Genomic DNA, 21,666 nt, shown 5'->3' on the forward strand with positions numbered 1-21,666 from the left:
CTGCATATCATTGGCCCTTGTTTCGGTGGATGTGAAGGATGTGTTCCTCAATGGAGATCTACATGAAGAAGTTTATACGGAGTAAACTCCAAGGTTTATTGCTAAGGGGGAGAATGGTTTGGTGTCATTTGAAGTAGTCACTATATGGGCTGAAACAGTCCCCACATTCGTGGTTTGGCCGATTTACTTCAGTTGTGACAGAGTTCGGTTTGACTCTATGCGAGAGTGATCACTTAGTATTCTACTGTCAGTCTAGTACAGGGAGAATATTCTTAGTTGTGTATGTAGATGACATAATTATTACTGGAGATGATTTAGCTGGTATTGATGCATTAAAAACTTATTTATAGAAACAATTTTAGACTAATGATTTGGGAAACTTAAGTATTTCTTGGGGATTAAAGTGGCCCAGTCTAAGAAGGGAATCTTTTTATCCCAACGTAAATATGTGGTTGATTTATTATTTGAAACAAGAATGCTTGGCTCAAAGCCGTTGGATATTTCCGATGGATTCAAATGTAAAACTATGCTTGAAGATGGAGATGTCCTTGACGATCAAGAGAAGTATCGAAGGTTGGTTGGAAAGTTAAACTATTTGGTTATCACTCGACCTGACATTGCTTTTCCAGTCAGTGTTGTGAGTCAATTCTTATCTAGTCTTCATACCACTCATTGAGATGCAGTTGTGCACATATTGAGTTACCTTAAGAGAGCTCTTGGACATGGGCTCCTCTACACAAATCATGGTCACAGGAAAGTTGAAGGATTTTTTGATGTAGATTGGGCTGGTTCACTGATTGATATAAGGTTTGCCATAGGCTATTGTACCTTTGTTAGAGGAAATCTTGTGTTGTGAAAAATTAAGAAGCAAACAGTAGTTTCTCGATCCAGCGCAGAGTCAGCGTATCTAGCCATTGCACTTGTCACTTGTGAGCTGATGTGGATCAAACAGTTTTTGGTGAACTTGGCTTTAGTCATGAGCTTCCTATGTCTCTATGGTGTGACAATCAGGCAAACGGTTCACATAGCATCAAATCCTGTTTCTGATGAGCGTACAAAGCATATAGAAATTGATTGTCAGTATGTTCGGGAGAAGCTTCAATAAGGACTGATTTCCACTTGTCATAATCAAACTGGAGAACAGTTGGTTGACTTATTTACTAGTCTTTAGTTGGTTGACTTATTTACAAAGTCTTTAGGGGCAGAAAGAGTGAGGTTTATTTTTAAGAAGCTGGGAATCTTTGATGTTTATTCTCCAGCTTGAGGGAGAGTGTTAGAGGGCATTTTGGGAAACAAAAGTAGAGCTTGAGAATTAGCGCCTGGTGCTAAATCTCGAGCAAGGTACTACTATTTTGAGTCCATATTGGACTCTTCTCTCCTTTCGGAAGTTTATTGTAATTGGGTAACTATACTATAAATACATAGGTAATTGTGTGGAGTTCCTAAATCGAATGAGGCTCCTCGTAGTCTCAAATCTTCTCCTCCTTTCCCTATCCTCTGCAACTCTCCTTCAACTCCAGCTGTTTTTCTTTGAATTTATGCCTTAACTAACAAAGACGATAGTAAGAGGAAAGTGAATACCCCAAAATTTTAGGAAAATCTCAGCTACATGGGTCTACAAGATGGATCCTTGTGGCCTGCAATAGGCTTTATCTGAGGTATTATTTGCTAGAAGATCCAAGTTATGCATGTCATTCTTCAGAACCTACCTTTGGTTATCTTAGTCTTGCCCTTAGCTCATTTAGTTCTTTCAATTGGGATTATATCTGATGTAACCCTGGATTACAGGGCCAGTAGTAGGATCTTTATCTAAGAAAGCAGCAGGTAATCTACGGTTCAATTCCTTGCTGTTTGAGATCGAGTCTCAAAGAAGCAGTAGTTTGAGGCTTATAACCCTGCTGTCTAGGTCTGGAATTAGTGCACAGCAACTAGTCTTTTCAAATATTCTCAATAGGTCAATTAAGGTTTGAACCCTTGCTGTCCGGGTCTATAAACAATGAACAGCAGCAAAATCTTTGCTCAAAACACAGTACGAACCCTGCAGCAAGTCTGAATTGAATCCCAATTCTTAACTAGGTAGGGGGTAGGTCTAGGGTTAATTGGGGTAGGATTTAGGGTTCGGCCAGCTTAAGAGTAGGTCTGGGTTAAAAGGAATTTTCTGTTTTTCAACAGAACAGTAATTGCAGAATTTTAGAAACTAGGGTTTTGTAGTTTTAGGGGTTACTAGGGTTAGGAATAGGTAGGGGTGGGAGTTGATGGTTAGGAGGTGTGAGATGTGCTAATCCAAAATCGGTTTAATCTTAGAGTTAGGAGTTAGGGAGAAATGGGTTTCTAATGATACTAGGGTTTAGGGTTTACGTGAAGAATATGAATTGCAGGAAAATTTTGCAACTAAGGTGGAAGAGCTGAATAGGGTGTTAGATGTAAGAGAAGAGAGAGGAGAGGGGTGCGATCCTGGGGCCGGGTAATAGGGGGGAGGGGGTAGAGGGTTTAGGACTTAATGAAAGGGGTCGAGTGCTTCTGCCCCAATAAGAAGTGGGAGAGGCGGAGGCTTGCGATTGGGATAGGGAGGGGAATTGAGATGGGAATGGGGTAAGGGATGATACTCACTTGTAGGGGAGTACACTGGTTCACTCTAGGTTGTTCTATAAGCTTTCACAAGGCTGCTGCAGGATGTAGAAGTTGAAGAACAATTGCAGAAAATCAAACACTCAGCTGTGGAGATTGCTCTTGGAATTCACAATTCCAATTCTCCTTCAATGCTCTTATCAAATTTGACTAATCCAGTCTGAATCGTTTACAAGGTGTGGAGGGTTTTTTATAGCCTCATTATGTTGAAGGAATTCAACTAGGACTCTCTATAAGAACCAATTTGACTTCTCTTAGGAAACCTACTTAGACTCAACGCTGGGAATCCACTTTGGATTGGGATTTCCTTTACAACTCAATAACTTAAATAAGACAACTAGAAAAGGAGTCTTCTAGAGAACTCCTAAACGAAGGTAAATTGCAAAAACAACCAACCAACTTCCATAGAAGGAATCCTACTTGAAAATTCGATTCAATTGGGATTCCTACTTGGACAAGGACTCTTAGTAGCTTGATCAAAGCAAAACCAAAATTTAAAATAAAACAAGATGTAGACTCCTGACAGCATTCTGCACCTAACTAACCCTACTGGGGCTCCAAAAGAGGGGGCAAAGTGACCAAAATGCCCCTCGTCAGATTTGGTCAGCCCTAGGTGCCTCATGCCAGGGATATGTTTAGGGCTAAAATTGTGACCCTGGTTACATCAGTATCACTCATCCTTGTTGAGGCATCCCCATGCTTCCATTGTACATGAGAAAAGCACCTCAGAGAACATTCTCAGAGCTTGTTACTGAACGAGGCAATTCCCACATCTGCTCTAGTATGTTAATTCCCCAGTTTATCCTTCCTACTTTTGCCGCACATCAATGATCAATCTAAAAGTGTGACTAAATTTACACTTATGTTCTCTTGTCGTTGATCTAATAATCCTAAAGCCTCTTGTTTCCCAACACTCTTGTCTTGGCATCCCTGTAATTAAAAAAAAAAAAAAAAAAAATCATGCAAAGATTGGATCAGTTTCTGAATCATCTTTTTGTCAGATTCTGACAGATCGCTTTGTAACCCAAGGTTTAACTTAACACCCCTATTCTCAATTACCAGCTGTCACTGTCTTATTTGTAAAGCCTGGGAGGCAAGTCTCTGAGATTGTCTCCTCCCAGAAAACAAAAAAACCCTCCCAAAATTTAATGCACTTTTCATTGCTCGTATAAAATCTGATCCATTTGGTCATCAACTCAATCACCTTCTTTATCTTTATCTTCACTGGAGACGATAAATGTGGACTCTCTCCATATTTAAGTTCATAATCCTTCCCCAGGAATATTCACTGTTCATGATCTCCCAGTGAACCTTCTTTGGCCCTTCAGAAAAGTTGAGCTATTTTGATTGCAGGTTCCCTGCTCCACAGCATGGCTGTCACAGTGACTTGATCGTCTGACATGGCGGTCAGATGCTTAGGTGCCTTGTCTCCTAAGTGCCCTTCACGGGTCATTTCATGTTAAATGGGTGCGTATGGTGCCTTGCTAGTTGCTACCTAGGCATGTCAAATTAAATAGTTCTATATCTGTAAACTTTCTATCTTTGATTTTTAAATTATTTATTTATTTATTTATATAGATTTGAAAGGACTCAAATCTTTTATAAAGGATGAAGATGAAATGTAAATTATCATGCTGCCAGAGGGTTTCAAGAATCAGCAAATGGGATTAGGAATCACCTTATTCACGTTGGAATCAGCAATCACTGATCCTGATTTCTGATGATTAAGTATGGTTAGTTACAGGATGAAAGCACCAGACTTGTTGCAATATTCCTTGAATTTACAGATTGTAGTGCTTTTCCAGACTTATCCTTTGATTCTGATCTGAATTGAATTTGAATTTCATTGGCTCCTTCCATCGTTAAGTATCCTTTGAATCCCTGGCTGCTGGACTCTATTGTTTATCTAAAATAGAATTCAAGTCGTGTCTGCCAAGTTTGTTACCCTCTTACAACTCGACTCCATTGCCCTGTGACTTGGGGACAGGGATGCCCCTCTTTAGTACTGCAACAAGGTTGGGTTGACTCTGAATATGCTAGCCTAACCCTAACCCTGACCCTGGTTTGACCCGGCCAGGTCAAACACTGAAACGCTAAAACCTGACTGACCCTAACCACATAACAGTGAAGTAATAGATAATTCCTTGTTTTTGTCCTACATTTACCCCAAAAATCCTTTAGGTTGGTAGGGCAGGCCAGGTCAAAGCCAATAACTGAACCTTGAGCTTTATTCAGGACAAGAATTTCCTGCCTTGACATCCCTTGGTGCCAGGATTTTGAGCTAGGGTCTGGGCTCTGGGCAGGCTAGGGTGGGTTGAGGTCATCAGTGTCAAACTTGCTCTGCCTTCCTCCTTCCTTGTGGTGGGCCTGCTAGTTCTTTTCTTTTTTTCTTTTGTATCAGCAGAGATGGTGGCACCGTGGCAGCAGTTTCCGCTGGGCTGCTTGGTTCTTCTATTCTGCAACACCGTCAGATGTAGCTGCGCCAAAGTACAAAGAAACGGAAAAAAAGAAAAAAGAAAAAAGGAGAATGGGGAAAACAAGAGGAAAATAAAAAAAGTCCAATGCTGATGAAGGAGTGATAGGAGGAACTTGCCTCTGTCAGCATTGGTGTTATCAGTCACTGGAATAGTTGGCAGCAAGTACTTTGTAGTCTTCTCTTGGTGTGCCAGTTCTTATGTGAACCAGGATCTAGGGTTTGATTGATTGAAGTAAAGGCCTAGATCTAGGTCTACCCATAGGATGATCTTCAAGAGAATCAGCAGTCTTCTAGGGTTTGTACTTTGTACTACCCTATGGTGGAAAGTAATTGTCTGGTTTAATGTGCCAAGTTTTAGAAAGGGGTAGGGTTAGGTTTGGCTAGGGTTATGATTTCAAGCTTGAAAAACTGCTGTCCTGTTGAATTCAGATCCGAATATTCAAGTTTAGGGATTTAAGGGAATTAGGGTTTCTAGGGTTTGGTGGAACCTAGGGTTAGGTTGAGTGTTCAATGAGTGATGGGTAGTCCTAGAAGGGTTCAAGATTTGGTTGATTGGTTAAGTGGTGTTAGGTGTTTGAAGTTTCTAGGGTTTGGGTTTTTCTAATGGATAAGATGAATTGCTGGGATTTCTAGGGTTTAGGGGGGGAAAGGAAAGGGCTGAAACCTAGGTTCGAGGTAAGGGTTAAGGAAGGGGATTCTAATCTTCTGATAGTCTTAGGACCTTGAGGCATGGTTTTCTGGGTTTTAAAATTCTGGAATTTCCAGAAGTGCCTCAAGCTAATAATGGGGAAAATGAAGAAGAAAAGAGAAGAAGGATGGGATGAAATTGTAGTCTAGGGTTAGGGGTGGGTAGGGAATTAAGGTTTAGGGATGGAGTAGGCGTTTTAGAGCTACCACTAGGTTTTGGGAGAGGTGATGAGGGCCTGCTATCAGGAGGGGGGGGGGTAGCTAGCAGAGGTGGAGCTATTAAGGGGCTATGGCCCCCCTTGATTTTATCAAAAGTTTACATATTATTTGTATTTTTTCTTGATTTTCTCTTTGTTTGTGTGAAATACACTATTCCCCCCCCCCTCCTTCCAAGAATCCCTCAACTTTCTGCTAAAATTTTGATTCCTTCTAATAACAATTTAAATTTCAAGTTTTATTAGTTGGGTGTTTAGAATTTTAGCCATTGATTTTATCAGATCTAAGCGTAATTATTGAATTTATTTTTTCTACTTAATTTATGAAAATCGACTGTTTTCCCCATATTTAGTTAATACACTTCAAATCTATCTTTCCTTACAATTTCTCCCATAATTTCTTCCTACCTTCTTTCTTTCATGATTTGTTAAAGTTTTAAATGGTAACAAATCTAATCGTAGAATTTTAGCCCCTATGCTTTATTTTGATATATCTTTAATAATTTACCTATAATTGTGTTATCTATATTTTTATTCTCCTATTAATTTACCTATATTTTTAATATGAGCCCCATTTCTGAATATTATAAAATAATTCAGAAGTGGAGACCCACAGTTAATTCCACATGGGCCCACACAATATGTGTGGTGAAAAGTAGTGTTGTCAAAGCGTTCACCTAGTTGGCAAAACAGTTTTTCAACCGCTTTGTTTTGAACCGCTTAACTGGACGACGTTTTTTGTCGCTTTTTTCGCTTAAGTGCTACCGCTTTGTCGCCTTTTGCACCTTATTGCTGCTCCCTAGATGCTAAAGCAGCTGCTTTTTTGACATTTTGTACATAATATTTGTTCTTAATTTTTTTTTAATATATTTATTTTATTTTATTCTTTATTTTTAAATCAAAATTTATTTTATACAGCTGTATATAAATTTAATAGTTTAGTCATTTAAGAATTGAGGCTCAAATTGCAAAGGACCCTGTGCCCGTCAGCAACAGAATGTGAAGCATGAGTCATTCTCAAAATTTCAATTTCCAAGCTTCCAACTTCATCTCCAAGTAAGTAACAAGCCCCCGCCTCAAAAACCTCAGCCCCTCCTCCTCTCTCATCCGCAAACCCCCCCCCCCCTTGTGCAACCCCTAATTCCGCATTCTAGCTAGTAGGGGCAAAGCCAAGATTAAGCATTGGGGGGGGGGCGAATAATGAGTCCGGATCACCTCTCTGTCAGAGAAGAACTAATGCCTTTTCACCAAGGCTGTCAAGGCAGCAAGGCGACCAAATTGATTGGGGCTCTACCTAAGCGACAAAGCGGCGCCTAGGCAGCAATAAGGCGATCAAAGCGGCTGGGTCAATTTTTTTGTTTACAACTACTTTTAATACAACTACTTTCTATAATAAGCTAAACAAACATTCAGTAGTCACATTCATCCAAAAAAGAAAGCATTCAAGAATTATAATTATGAAAAATTATCCAAAAAAGAACACAAACATAAGTTCATCTCATCAAGCATCATAACAATGATTATGTACTTACAGGGCCAACACGATAAATTAATAGATCTCATTATTCCGACAACCCAAAGGCTATCTGAATTAGCTCTCGGCTTGGAATTCCCACACAAGCCCCCCCCCCCCACAGGATTTTCCCAATACAGTACTATAATCAATGCTCATTCATGATATCCAAAACAGAAGTAATAAATTGATCAAATATTAAATATGTTAGGTTCGCTGTATTCCAAGTTTGTAAATTAAACAAGTTTCCTAAGTGTTCCCTTTTGGATGAGTAACTAAGGATTGAAAGAAAACAGAGGGGATTGATCTTGAGAAGGTTTTGGGTAACTATGAGCTTGATCTCTAAGAGAAAGAAAAGATCTTGGACAATTGATCAAATAGTAAATATGTTAGGTTCACTGTATTCCAAGTTTGTAAATTAAACAAGTTTCCTAAGTGTTCCCTGTGCCTGGGTTCAGCACTCACATGGCATGGGCACAAGCATATAAAAGAGCCCAAGATGGGACAGGAATTCGGAACTAGATTGGTCAATGATAATCAATCTTTGCCCTAATTGGTGTCAGTTTTATCAGCTAATCCAACCATACTTGAATACTTGTTCCTAGATGTCCTCATTTATGGGCTTCTGATGATGTATTTTTACTTTGTTGAAATTCTCAGTTTCATCATATGCTTATATTTATTAGTGATTTTGTTTGTATTCACAAGCTATGGTGCTCATTTGTTATTGGTTTTCATGGTCATTTCAGGGATGGTGGAGATATTCTTTGGCAAGTAGATATTGATATTATGGATTCTATTTTCACAAATCTTGTGGAATATCTTGAACTTGGAAATGCATATAATATTTTCATCTTGAATCCCAAACATGAACCATCAAGGGCTAAATATGGTTATAGGTGAGTGTTCCAAGTATGGAACTTTGAACTTTAATTTCGTCTTTGTACAAAATGATGATGTGTAGTCTTAGCTATCGTTTAATTTATATCATGTCATTCTATTTTGAAGTAGCCCAGTATATAACTTCATCGTCCATCCGAATAATAGAAATCTAGGATGGAATATCCTGCCTATTATATACTTTCTCTATTGGTTGTGAAATTGTCTATGCTACCTTGTGCTGCTGGGTTTGATAATTGTTTGTATTGAATATCTGTGTAGCATGCACAATTCTCGATTGAGTGGTGCTGACAGGAATGGTTTTTGTAGACTCTTGCCTGGAGCATATGGGCTGGGCAGTCACTATGTCCAAAACATCTTATTTTCTTTTTCTTGTTTAGTTTTCTTTGGAAGGATACAGGACAGAATATGAGACAACTTATTGATCTTCTTGGAAACTGTGGATCCTACACTGTGACTCCTACAATAAAATTTTCGGACAAGGTTGTTAAGGAATTGCCTATGTAGCATCTTGGTACTGAGATGTTTTTGGTAGACCTGGGCACTTTGGTCACCTAGGTAGATGCCTTGCTTGCCTAATTGATGCTTCTTGCATTTTTCATCGTCTCCACTACATTGGTGCCTGGGCACACTGACAACTATGCTGGGGTTGTAAATGAAACAGTTCACCTTGTCTTGGAAAGAAAAAACGTCTTGTACTTGGGTGGGGAAACTGCTAATTTTGGTATTCCGTGGTTGTTCCTATATCTGAAGCAGTGCATGTAGCTGATGGGTTACTATGGAGTGGGAGGCCATTGATTCTCTATTCTTATTTTAGCTTCTATGTACATTATTTTTCATATGATTCTGCTTGTACATTTCCTTCTCTATTTTGTCTCTTAAGGACTTGAAACAGTATGTATTACGCTCCTTTTGTATTTCCTAATCGAGGTTGACTTCGGCGTTAGTGCATAACCCCTAATTTATTCATCAAAGAGCGATTCACTGTTGGTGTACATTTCAAATTTTTGGGAATATTCTTGTGTATCTCTGGCCTGCTATTTTTGGTTGAATCAAAATATTGCCTAACAATGTGGTCGATGAGGGTTTCAGATCTGACCCAGTTTTCTCTTTCTCAAATCATCATGCAGTTCGTCATTGTGACTATAATCATTTCTTGGGAAAATTTACTGAATTCATTTTCTTTCATAATTAAATCAATTACCCTGACTTTCCCGTATTGAAGCTTTTTCTGCTTTTCTCAATTCTCCCCCACCCCACAACAGGAGAGGCTTATCCGAGTCAGAAATAAGTTTTCTTAAGGAGGTATTTCTCAGTAACCTTTAAAATTTCCAAGTTCCATTATAGAATCTCCTTTTCTAGGGTGTCTATCGTCTATTGTTCTTTTCTTGTTAATAGTGGGGGTTCAATGTCGTTCCTTTATTTTTCCAATATTCTTTTATTTGAGAGAATGGCTAGGAACTTATCAGTTTGTTTCTCTAGGTTGCTTTGTGATTTATATTGTTTTATTGGATCATTTTGAGTTTAAATAACTAGTATGTAATTTTGTTGTGCCAGGATAAGGGTTTGCAGGCTAAAATTCTCCAGTCAAGAAGCAACAAGGAACCTATATTTTGTATGGAGCCACCTTATTTTCTTGTATATTATATATTAGACATGTTACAACTAGTAGGAGTGGCAATGGAGTTAGGGTTTAAGTCGGTACTGCCATGTGCCACCCCAGATGGGTGGGGTGTGGTATGACCATTATCAGGATAGGGTTGGGTACTTAAGAATGTATTTAAAAATCCTGGGTATGTACCCTGCAGGCCGATCTTGATAAAATGCAGCTTGTATTTGGTCTATGCTGATCTTGATCCTGACTCCAGTTTTTGTACTCCAGATTGGAGTTGGCCACTACTGATCCTGATCCTAATTCTGGTTCCTAAACTCTGATTCCTGTCCTGTTCCATTTGAATCCATGGTTAGCAATCCTGGTTATCTTGTAAAATTAGGAAGCTTCAAGCATATTTTGAGGGTTGATTGGGTGTGGTGTCGCCGTTTTGCAATATTCTTAGTGGGGTAGTAATGGTATTGGTGATGCCGTATAGAACCTGCTCTGTTGCCATTCCTGACAGCTGGTCTTTGCGTTTGGTAATACATTATTCATGGATGATAGCCATTCTTAAAACCCACTGTTTTTACCAGCTCTTGATAAGATTAGGAGGCCTCTTTATGATAAGCATCCCATGACAAAATTTGCTTGGACAGCTACCGAGGACATCGATACAGTATGTGTTTCTTTACTCTTGAAAGTCATTTTCTATGTTGTTTATTTGTATTGATCTTTCTGAAAAGCAACTTCTGTTATGCTGGCTTTGTTTCTTTTTCTTTTCCTGAGAAAACATATCAGTCTATCAAGAAAGAATGAGAGGCAGGGAACCGTAGATAGAGCACAATGGTCTTGTCCTACAATGCCAAGGGCAAAGGTGGTGGAGAGTCAACTTACCCATAATCGAAAAACCTGTATCTGTAAATTGTAAAGTTCTGTAGAGAAAAAGAGCCATTTTTCCAAAATGTTCAAGTTCAAAGAACCAAAGTTTTACCTCATAGCGCTACCCTGTGAACCAAATCAGATCTAACATTTTGCTGTTTATTTTGTTCCAATACTGCTAATGTAAAAGCTAGTGTCTTTCATTGTACTTTTTTATTTGTTCCCTATCAATCGAAAGCAAAGAATGGAGATACAAAGAGAAATAGAAGAAGAGAGGAAGAGGAGAAGAAGAGAAGCAACCAGAAGAGAGGCTGTATTGTATTGCTTTAAGGAGGATACAAGGGAGCCTTATATAAGGCTAAACTACCAAAAATTAAAGACCCAAGGTGATCCCTTGAGATCTTGAGGATCTTGAGCTGGCTGGCGCTAGCTAGTGCCTGCACAATGGGATCTCAGGAATATTCTTCTAATACTCCCCCTTAACCTGGATCATATATGTTGAGACTGCCCAGCTTGTTTCAACTCTACTCAGTTCTCACAATTCCCAGCAACTTGGTGAAAGTATCAGCTAGTTGTTCACCAGTTTGGACATGACTAAGAGCAATCAATCTGCCTTGTATCTTTTCTCTGACATGATGACAATCAACTTCAATATGCTTTGTACTCTCATTAACATGGGATTAAAAGCAATATGAATAGCAGCTTGATTTTCATGCAAATTGTTGCGTAAGACTTGGAGCCTGAAGCATAGTTCAGAAGTTGCTGTAGCCTCAGTGCAATATTTCATTTTGCGGGAAACACTGAAAATTTCGGAAATTTTTATATATATTTCGATGCCATGTTTTGGTGGGTTTTTGGGGGGTTTTTTGTCTTGGTTTTTGGTGTCCAGCTTAATTTGAGGCCAATAAACACAATGGAAATGTTATTTTTGCCTAAAACCTAACCCGAAGTAGTGTTCTTGATTGACACATGCCCGTCTGTTTGCAGACGAAATTAGAAGTCTGGAACATGAATTTTAACAATTGTAAATATCGATATAATGTAAGAGAATATTGAGATTTTCACTAAAATGCAACAAAAAAAAAATACAAGTAGAATTCAATATACAATTAAAGTGTAATGTAAAACTCAGTAGTTATGAAAGGTGAAAACAATATACATGTATAACATAACAGTAGATGAATGAATTACAATTTAGAATGAATGATGAAGATACATATAAGAACTAAGAAGTCCACAATTACAATACACATGAGACCTACTCTAACCTAATAATAACTGATGTGGCTGGATCCATCCCCTAACCATGGAGCTTTGTGTATAGTGGACATATTGAGGCTATGGTATGCCTATTGTTGTCCATGAAGTCAGTCGTTGCCCTTCTATAGATAGCATCATCCACATAAAATAACAAAGTCATCCTAGGCCATGTGTCATCAAGGAAATGACTTGGGTACTGTGGCTTTGGTTGCAGCGGTGGCTGTGGTGTAGTATAACCAAAAATGGACTCCACAGACAATGCGGATCTATCCTCAAATCCATATGTAGTGTCACCACCTGAATCGGCAGAGGATCCACCATATACCCCACTATATGCTCCCCCATATCCATATCCATATCTGTAGCCAGCCCATAACCTTCGCATGGTGTAGATCTCACACTCTCCTAGCCATCCAAGCTCATGGATCCTATCAAGTTTGCCAAGCTAGCCACATGCGCATCCGCTTACCTTGGTAGATGTAATTGGCCACGGGGTCCTCTAACCCCAAGATGTGGAGCCCTTCATCCTATGATGAGGTATGCCACCATGGTGCTTATCCAAGGTGGCATGCGTGAACTATGACTCCCCGCTGATGGGGCTGAGCTGTGTCTCCGATGGTGGAACTGCCATATGCTTGGTAACTCATTCTCCACCACCACCACCACCACCACCATCATCACTGTAATCATTGTCACCACCGTCACCCATGGTGGGAGATCTCGCGAGATCTCGATATCTCGTTTTTTCACCTTGGCGAGATGAGATGGAGGGCGAGAGAAGAGAGTTGGGATGTCTCGCTCGAGATCTCGCCATATCTCGCCTTATCTCACCATATCTCGCTCTATCTTGCCATATCTCGCTCTGGATCTCGCTGGAACTCTCAATTTTTACCTTTTTTTGTGGATTTTGGCTGAATTTTCACTTGCAACTACTCTTTAACACATCTACAACAAGGAAGATCAATCATTCTCTACTTGTCTTATGAATTTATGATTTAATGACTTGTATAGAACTGCTAATGGCTGTATAATTATTTTATTCTTGAAAATTAAGATTGTGATACCCATATGGATGGAATTTTGATAACATTTAAGTTAGTTGATGCATTTGATATACTTGCTTTTCATTTATATGCCTTAAAGGTTCTATATTACATGTTGTATAACATTGCATTCCATAATCCTACTACATTTCGGTTTCTCACTATGGGTAGACTTAGAAATCATACATAGGGTTGTTTCTAACAAATCCAAGGCCACCAACGTGTTAGAAGGCCTTAAATAAGCTAAATACCAAGTTTCAACCCAATTGGGACCCTAAAACCCACTGAGATGGGCCACCGAGTTGACGCCAAAAAAATGTATATCCCGACTGAGGTCTCACCGAGATGGTCGAGATCTCTCTTTTTCAAGGTGGCGAGATCTCTCTCGAGAGTGAGATCTTCTACCATGCCATCACCACCATCATCCCTAGCCTGGGTTTGACAAGGAGGGTAGGTCACGTCTAGATCCTGTGCATATGTGGAAGGCACAACCTCATCCTCGCTCAGGAGCAGCAACCAATCCTTGTATGCAATAGTAGCATTAGCTGCCTCTTGTGCATTTACTGGACCCTTGTCAGCCATGAACTCATCGACACCCGCCTGCTGAGCAATAGATGGGTCTCTCTGATGAGTTTTTAGAATTTACAAGTGGTACAGTTCGAGAAAAGATTAAAGACAGTATATGGTTTGACTCTCAAAACACATATCAGTGTTCCATCCAGAATCACTCTTAGGTGGATCTTTCAGGTGGGCTGATTCCTACCAGTGAGTGTAAGTTCTAAAAGCTTAGAGTCTGCTGATAATTACTAACTTCATCAAGTTTTTTGTTAGTATTTCTCGTAGAAGAGGAGGATACAACCTCCGTCATAACAGAACACTTCTCCTTGTCACCCATTATATCAGACATATAAGATATGGTTAGAAATGTTACCAGAAAAATCATAGTTACATCTGAAAAATACCTGTCACTGAAAAATAGCGGGAACTACTTACAAGTCAAGCAACCACCAAAAAATTGATCTCCTCCTTAGATCTGTCATGTCATCCGTCAATCGACATTATCAAATAAACCACGAACAATTTGTTTGAACTGTTGGGAGCATATTTACATCATCATGCATGCACCAGTAGATCAGAAACAAGGACACGGGTGAAAATCTACCGCTTCTGCTGAAGTCGTGCCTACTAGATGGTTAATAACCTTGGCTTGATTAGAAAAGGAAGGGAATGAAAAAGTGATGTGAACTCGCGAATCTAATTCAAAAACTAATAATATTTAATTATTCGAATGAAGAAACAAGAACAATAAGCATGGATAAACTTGGTTACAATGGTGCTATCACCCCTACAGCACATTGTTGTCCCTCAGCCAATAGGCCGCCCTAACACACGTAAATATTCCGTACCTTCTCTCAATTCCCCCTATTTATAATCCCCTAACCACACTAATCCTCTCTCTCTCCCTCTCCTCCACATGGCATGATCCTATGTTAGGGCCTTGGATCATGCCATGTGGAGGGGAGAGAGGGTTCTAACCACACTAATTCTCTTTCTGTCCTCCACATGGCATGATCCTGTGTTAGGGCCTCAGGATCATGCTATGTGGAGGGGAGAGAGAGAGAGGGTTAGTGTGGTCAGGGGATTATAAATAAGGGGGAATATGACAAGAGGTTATGGAATATTTTATGTTAGTGTTTGGGTAGTCATAGGTTGAGGGGTAGCGTAATGTTGTGGGGGTGACTGGTACCATAAAAGCTAGTTTATCTTTATTTTTTGTGTGTGTGTGTGTTTGTTCTTTGTTATTCCAGTAACTAAATATTATTAGTTTTCGTGGTCAATTCGCGGGTTCTTATTAACTGGTATTAGAGTGCGTCTCGATCCATGGGGAGGGATATGTAGACCGGATTATCCATGTTTTTCGGCGAAGGAGAAGTGCAACAATGGCTTCCTGAAGTGATGATCTTTTGTTGGGAACATCACATCGAGGATGAGTAGCAGTTAGGGTGGCATTGCAACACTTGGAAGGGGATGTTTAGGATTACTTTTACTGGTAAAGTTGGTTTGAACTCAACTGGTCAAGCTTCAAAGATGCTCTGAAATATGATTTCGCTGAAGAATCAGAGCCTAGAATACCGATGTTTCAGAGGAAAACATTAATGTCATGGTTTCCAATAATGAATTTTGTAGTAATCAGAGACACCTTCATGGCAGCGAAGACAACAAGGTGCCAAACAGTGAAAGGGATCCTAGAACCCTTTGAAATCAATTGGCGAAAACAAAAAAGGGAGAAATATTCCCTATTATCTCAACATGTGTAGATTCCAAGAGATGGCTTACCTGAGCTTTGGGGAGGTGTAAGAGACTAGGGAGGACGCTGTAGATGAGTTGCGGAAGTTTCGCTAGATCTAAGACAGGATTGATTGGTGGGCAAGAGCTCCAACAAAACCCCCTTGGTTGAGTGCGATAGTAAGAAAGAGGTATTGGAGTGCCCATGATAAAAAAACACTGGTGATGACAGAGTTGGCGGCAAGAAGAGGTGAAACGTTTAAGAGTTGGGATACCAGGAGAAGTGAGGAAGAAGAAAAGGGAGGATCAGGCTGTAGTTGGACCCTTGAGTCCTTGACATTGGTCTGGTTGAGGCGGTTAGCCTAGGGAATCAACTCGGCAATATCAGCTTTAAATGGCACAACTAAACACAGCCCCAGCAGCCCGCTCACTTGACTTATAAGTTGACTACCCAAAAATTAAGTCATGGGCCATTTACAGGTTCTATGTTCGGGCCCAGCCTAGAAGGTCTGTTTTTTATTTTGCCAATAATGGCCTAGTGAGTATATAACACATTGACAAAGCAACACACCTAGGGGCATTTTTGAGAAAGCCCTAGTTATCCATCCCCTACCTCCGATCCATTGACCATACCCAATTACCCATGCATTATGCTGCACTGACACCAGAGGTGAAAACCAATCGTCGAAATGCTGGTGCAAAGGGAAGTTCCAGATTAGGGTGGTTGGTTCCATCGGAACTTTAATCCATGCTCAACGGTAGACGGCGAACTAGAATCGCATACCAGGGCCACCTGCGAAGCTCGACGACAGTGGTGATAAACCCACCCACAATTGAGGGCGATGATGGAATGTGCTTTAAATGGTGACGACGACTTCACCATGGTTTCCATTGGTATTCTGGCAGTTTGTCAAAGGGACTGTTCTTGCTTCACAACAAATGCTGTTTTTGTGGGTCAGTGGGTCTTCAACTTCAAGCTGCCAACAATATGGCATAATCAGATTTGTTGTTTTATCTCTGCAATCCAAGAATGATTCCGAGGTGACACTAGTGTGGTTGTGACAATTTCTGATGTAGTTGTTCTCGGTCCCGGATCTGCAGAGCTTTGGGAATTTATTGTGGTACATGTATTCCCTGCCCACATGATTTGTAAGGTCATCAGCATCACCAAATTCCATTGCAAATTTGAGGTTATCGCTTCGTCTGAGAGCAACGATGGCCACATTGTAGACCTGAACAATTGAACCCCCTAGTTGGTCCCATAAGGATAAGCAAAAAGTCGTTTGAGGGAAACTCAAGGAGGCCTATAAATGCTCCGGAGAAGTGAGTATAATCCATAGAGTGAAGGGGCCAGATAACCTTAGGGAAGTGGTGAGAAAGGTATGAAGCTTAGGCCTTGTATCTAGCAGCCTTGACGAACCGTGGGGGCAAGAATCCATGCGTCCCCGCCCCTTTGTGGGAAAAGGCTTATTGGGACTTTTGTTTTTTTTTTTTTTTCCCCCCCCTTTTTTTTTTAGGTCATCCGCCTCACCAAGTTCCATTGCAAATGAGGTTCTTCCCGAGAGCAACGAGGCCGTATCAATTGAACCCCTAGTGGTCCCATGGAAACAAATTTGGGGAAACTCGTTCACCATGTGGGGACAGGGTCCGGGAAATTCCGTGGAAATTTGGGACTTTTTCCTACAAGTTCCGATAGGTTTTAGGGAGTATTTTGGGGTGGGACTCTGCATTTAAGCTAATTAGAGTATAAAGAACACATTAACACATGCATTTTGCTAAAAAAATCAATGTAGATATGTCATTGAAAATATATAACATCAATGTAGAGTTTTTCAACAAATACACTATAAACTTGACTACTTAAGTTCATAACATTCAATATATAACTTTTAAGTTCAAAACATCAAATACAACATAACCAACAATAAAAAGGAAGTACAACTCACTAACTCAGGGCCAAGAAGAGCGCCTTGTTGGATCCATCCCGTGACTTAAGTAGTATTATGCTTGTAACATCCTCTCCTCTGACCAACGGACATAGACATCCCATGACACGTTATGCCTATGGTTGTCAAGGTAATTGACAACTACAAATCTATAGGTCTGGTCATCAACATGCATAAAATAACCAACCTGAGGGGATAGCAGTATGGATAGGGAGGTCCTAATGGAGGGGATATTGTGGTGGTTCCACCTCGAAGATTTGCTCCACAAATGTTTGTGCCCTTGAGTTAGCATCCACATAAGTTGCACCCTTGTGCATATACACCGTCTTCCTATTTGACATTGGATAATACATCTTGGTCTATTCCACTAGTGTATGTCCCGCATAATCCTGAGGAAACTCATGACCATAAAGTGCATGATCGTAAGCCTCAAAAGAAGATGCAACCTCTCTATACCACTTGTGTGAGTGGGAATTTGTTGTGCTAGTATCTAGTATCCGCTCGTGGAGCTTGTTAACTCATCTAGACTCATAAATCCAATGGAGCCTCCCAAGCTACCCACATCCATGGGATGTAAAACCCGCACGATGAGGTGTCATCCTTGTACCCATGTCTATGCTGCCTCCCTTTCCCCTTCCGGCTGTAGGTGGAAGTATGACCTCGAGATGCTGCTCCACTGTGATCGGCATCCTTGGTAACATGGGTGAACTGACTCTCCCTGTGAACCTCAGTGGCCTTCCCTGTCCCTGACTCTCAATTGGGTTGCTGCTGGCTCTGGTGGTGGTCTTCTCTCTTTAGGATCAGCCGAATTCTGATCACTTGGTCCATCATCATCATCATCACTCCCACTGTCATCCCCACTGTTAGGTCCAAAATCATCATCATCATCATCCTGTGCCTGAGTGACATGATCATCATCATTTGACCACACAATATTATCCTCACTTACACTGGATGCATTGGGGTTTGGTATAAAGGGATGGTTGGGCTCGATGTGCACTCTCCCATTTGTCGCCAAGAACTCATCCACATTAGCTCCCATCTCCAGTGCAATATGACTGTTGGGCTGACCTCCCGCCTCATCCAACAATGTCTCTCTGACCTACTCGAATAGGGGGTTCTCCTCATTATCATCAATGGCAAAAATCTTAGCCAACTCAATCTTGTCCTTGTTACCCCCATCCTGACCTTTCTTGATGTGCTCCTCTCTTAACTTCATATTATAATGCACATATACAAGATCTTCTAATTGCTTCACCCCCAATGGGTACCGCCTTTTGGAATGTATCAAATTGAATGTGCTTTAGTTACGCTTGCACTCGGTGGCAGAAGATGTCTAGGAGAGCACTTTAACTGCAACATGAATCAAGTACTCTTAGCCTAGCCGTAGTGTAACCATCACTTAGCTATAAGAAACATACCCAACCCAATTAATAAGGCTAAAAATCGATTGCATAAAAAAATTAAAATTGAGTATGTAAGACTTGGACTAAGTGATTAACTCGGAGTGGTGGTCTCTCGAGCCTGAATAGCCATTGTGCAATTGACAGTGGTGGAGCCACGTTGGGGCCATGCCCCCCCAGATTTTTTAAAATTTTAAATACCCCTATATTATTTCCTTATTTCTCTCACTTTATATGTGAAATACCACTATTTGGCCCCCTCCAAAAATTAAAAATAAAAATGTAAGATAAAGATGATGGGTACAGATGTCATTCTAAATCATTATCTAATGGTTATCATTAAACCCCTAGTTTTAAGGAATAAAAGGTTAAATTCTAATTAAAACTAACTCATGATCCATGAATTTCTCCCTATTTATTCTCTCGTATTTTTCATTCCTATTTATTCTCTAATGAATCTCCTTTTTTATTCCCTATTTTTTTTCTCACACGTCTCACAAATTATTAGTAGCTTGCTTATCCTATTATATCTAATCATAGTCATTGAATTTTTTTAGTTAATTTATGATAGATCGAGTGTTTATCCCATATTTAGTTAATAGACTTCAAATCTATCTTTTTTCCTATAATTTCTCCCACAATTTCTTTTTCACCTTTTTCTTTCTGATTTTTTAAAATTTTTCTCCCACAATTTTAGCCCCTACGCTTTATTTTAATATATTTTTTATAATTTACTTATAATTGTGTTATCTATATTTTAGTCCTCTTATTAATTTACTTAAATTTTTACTGTAGACCCCACGTCGGAATATAATAAAATATTCTGAGATGGGACCCACAATGGGTCCCGCATTGGCCCACGTAATATGTATGGTGAAAAGACATTAGTGTTCGTTCGATAAAGAGGTGATCCACATTCATTATTCCCCCCCCCCCCCCCCCCAATGTTCAATGCTGGCTCCGCCTCTGGCAACTGAAGCTACCAACGACATCTCTAAAAGCCTTCAACTACAATAAATAATTATAGTGTTAGTATAAAAAATTAGTAATTATCTTAAGCACTACTCATCTCACAAGTCACAATCTTACCTCGTGATTAATTAATGCTTGTTTCGTCAGATCCGATTCCAACCTTATCACTACTTGATGGATTGCTCGGATCAAGTCTATCCTCATCCTAAGTTCTTTATTGTAGTGATACATGGGATTCAAATAATACGCAACCAACAAATGAGATGTTAAGAAACTACACAATAACATAATAGGTATTAAATAATAACTTGGAAAAATTAATAATCCAACTCACCAGCCAAATGTAGTGGATGCTGCAACTGCCTCTTACACCTCTCCTTGATGATATCAAGGAGTTTCTGATTGCCCTTAGGATATACCCTCCAACCATCTCCTTCATCATCTCCACTATAACCCATATATGTGGTAAAGTTGGTCTCCTTTGTTAATCTACCAACTTTAAGACTGTCACCACAGGTCTAGAAGCTTCACAACAACTTCTAGATTTGCCCAGAAGAGATCACTAGATATGGTGGCCTGTGCTGCTCTTGCTGCTAGTGAATCTAGTCAGGGCCAATCGAACCACTCAGTGATGCAAACATTGCACGCAATTGGTTTTTCTTCTTCTCAAAACTTTTCAAGGCAATCTAATTTGTAGCTAATCTGGGGATCCTAGGCCTCACTAAGTCACCATCACACATCCTCCTTAACATATCCTATGCAAATCCATGTTTATACATGAATGTGGTCACATGTCTAGCCCGCTGAACATCCACCTTCACAAATTTGATTTGCCTCATGTCCTTCAGCATCGAATCAATACAATGTGCCGCACAAGGAGTTCAGAAGAGCCTATACCTAGGATTCTCCATCAACTTCATCCTAGCCTTCTTAAAGTTGGAGCCATTATCTGTCACAATTTGTACCACGTGCTCAACTCCAACCTCTTTCACCACACTCTTCAACAACCGATATATGTATTTCACATCCTTTTTGTGATTGGATGCATCAATAGGCTTGAAGAACACCATCCTCCCATCATAATTCAACATAAAATTGATGATAGACTATTTAGTGGGACCAGTCCAACCACTGTCACCCCATAGTGCCTTCACATTGGCTTAAAACCAGCAATGTAGGTCTTCAAGTTTTCCTTGTGCCTTGGGAGATATACATTACATATCTCATATGGGGTTGACCCAACCACCCCATGTCTTGTGCCATTACTCTCATCCACCATAGCCTTATAATAAGGCCCCTGTGCAGTGTGCTTAGGAACACTGTGATACAATGCTTACTTAGAGAAGGCCATCCCCACCTTCTCCTTCACATCACCCCAGAAATGCTTAAATTTTTTCTGTTTTGTTTGTGGCCTCCTAAACAAGTCAAGATCAGTGCTAGTATCTGGACATCGGGATTTGTAGTAGGTGCAACAGATGTGGCACTAGGTCTGGACAATGCATCAAGGTTTGGCTTATCAGGATCCATGCGTTGCTCTCCCGGCTCCTCTAAGCATGCTGCATGGAACTTATCTATCTTTCCCCTCTTTTTTGCCCTCCTTTCACATACTTTGCCATTGCAACTTTTACTTCAGAAGGAACATTGGGGCATCCAAGCACATTGCGGTCCCCTCCTGCTAGATGGACCTCCATTCGAGTGGCCTCACCTGATCCAATCTTTTTCAAGCACTATTTACACTTTGACTTCTTCTTGTCATCCATCAGAGCCTACCATGCTGCCAAACTATGTCTAGCATAGTAGTTTTTTACTCAAAAGTGAGTGCCTGATACAAACATACATAATAATCATCGTTAAAAGCACAAAA

General features: G+C 40.1%; 1 protein-coding gene across 1 annotated transcript in view; it reads left to right on the forward strand.

Moving 5' to 3' along the window:
- The window catches only part of LOC149015660 (uncharacterized), a 62,465-nt gene that overhangs the window by 14,621 nt on the left and 26,178 nt on the right, over nt 1–21,666 (forward strand). Inside the window, exons 7-10 of the mRNA XM_089154793.1 lie at nt 8,269–8,418; nt 9,685–9,724; nt 9,977–10,034; nt 10,607–10,689. Of these exons, the coding sequence (XP_089010919.1) occupies nt 8,269–8,418; nt 9,685–9,724; nt 9,977–10,034; nt 10,607–10,689 (331 nt within the window). The remainder of the gene's footprint in view (nt 1–8,268; nt 8,419–9,684; nt 9,725–9,976; nt 10,035–10,606; nt 10,690–21,666) is intronic.

This window comes from Hakea prostrata, chromosome 5 (genome assembly GCF_041222555.1).
Source record: "Hakea prostrata isolate BN-2017 chromosome 5, UWA_Hpros_2, whole genome shotgun sequence".
NCBI lineage: Eukaryota > Viridiplantae > Streptophyta > Magnoliopsida > Proteales > Proteaceae > Hakea > Hakea prostrata.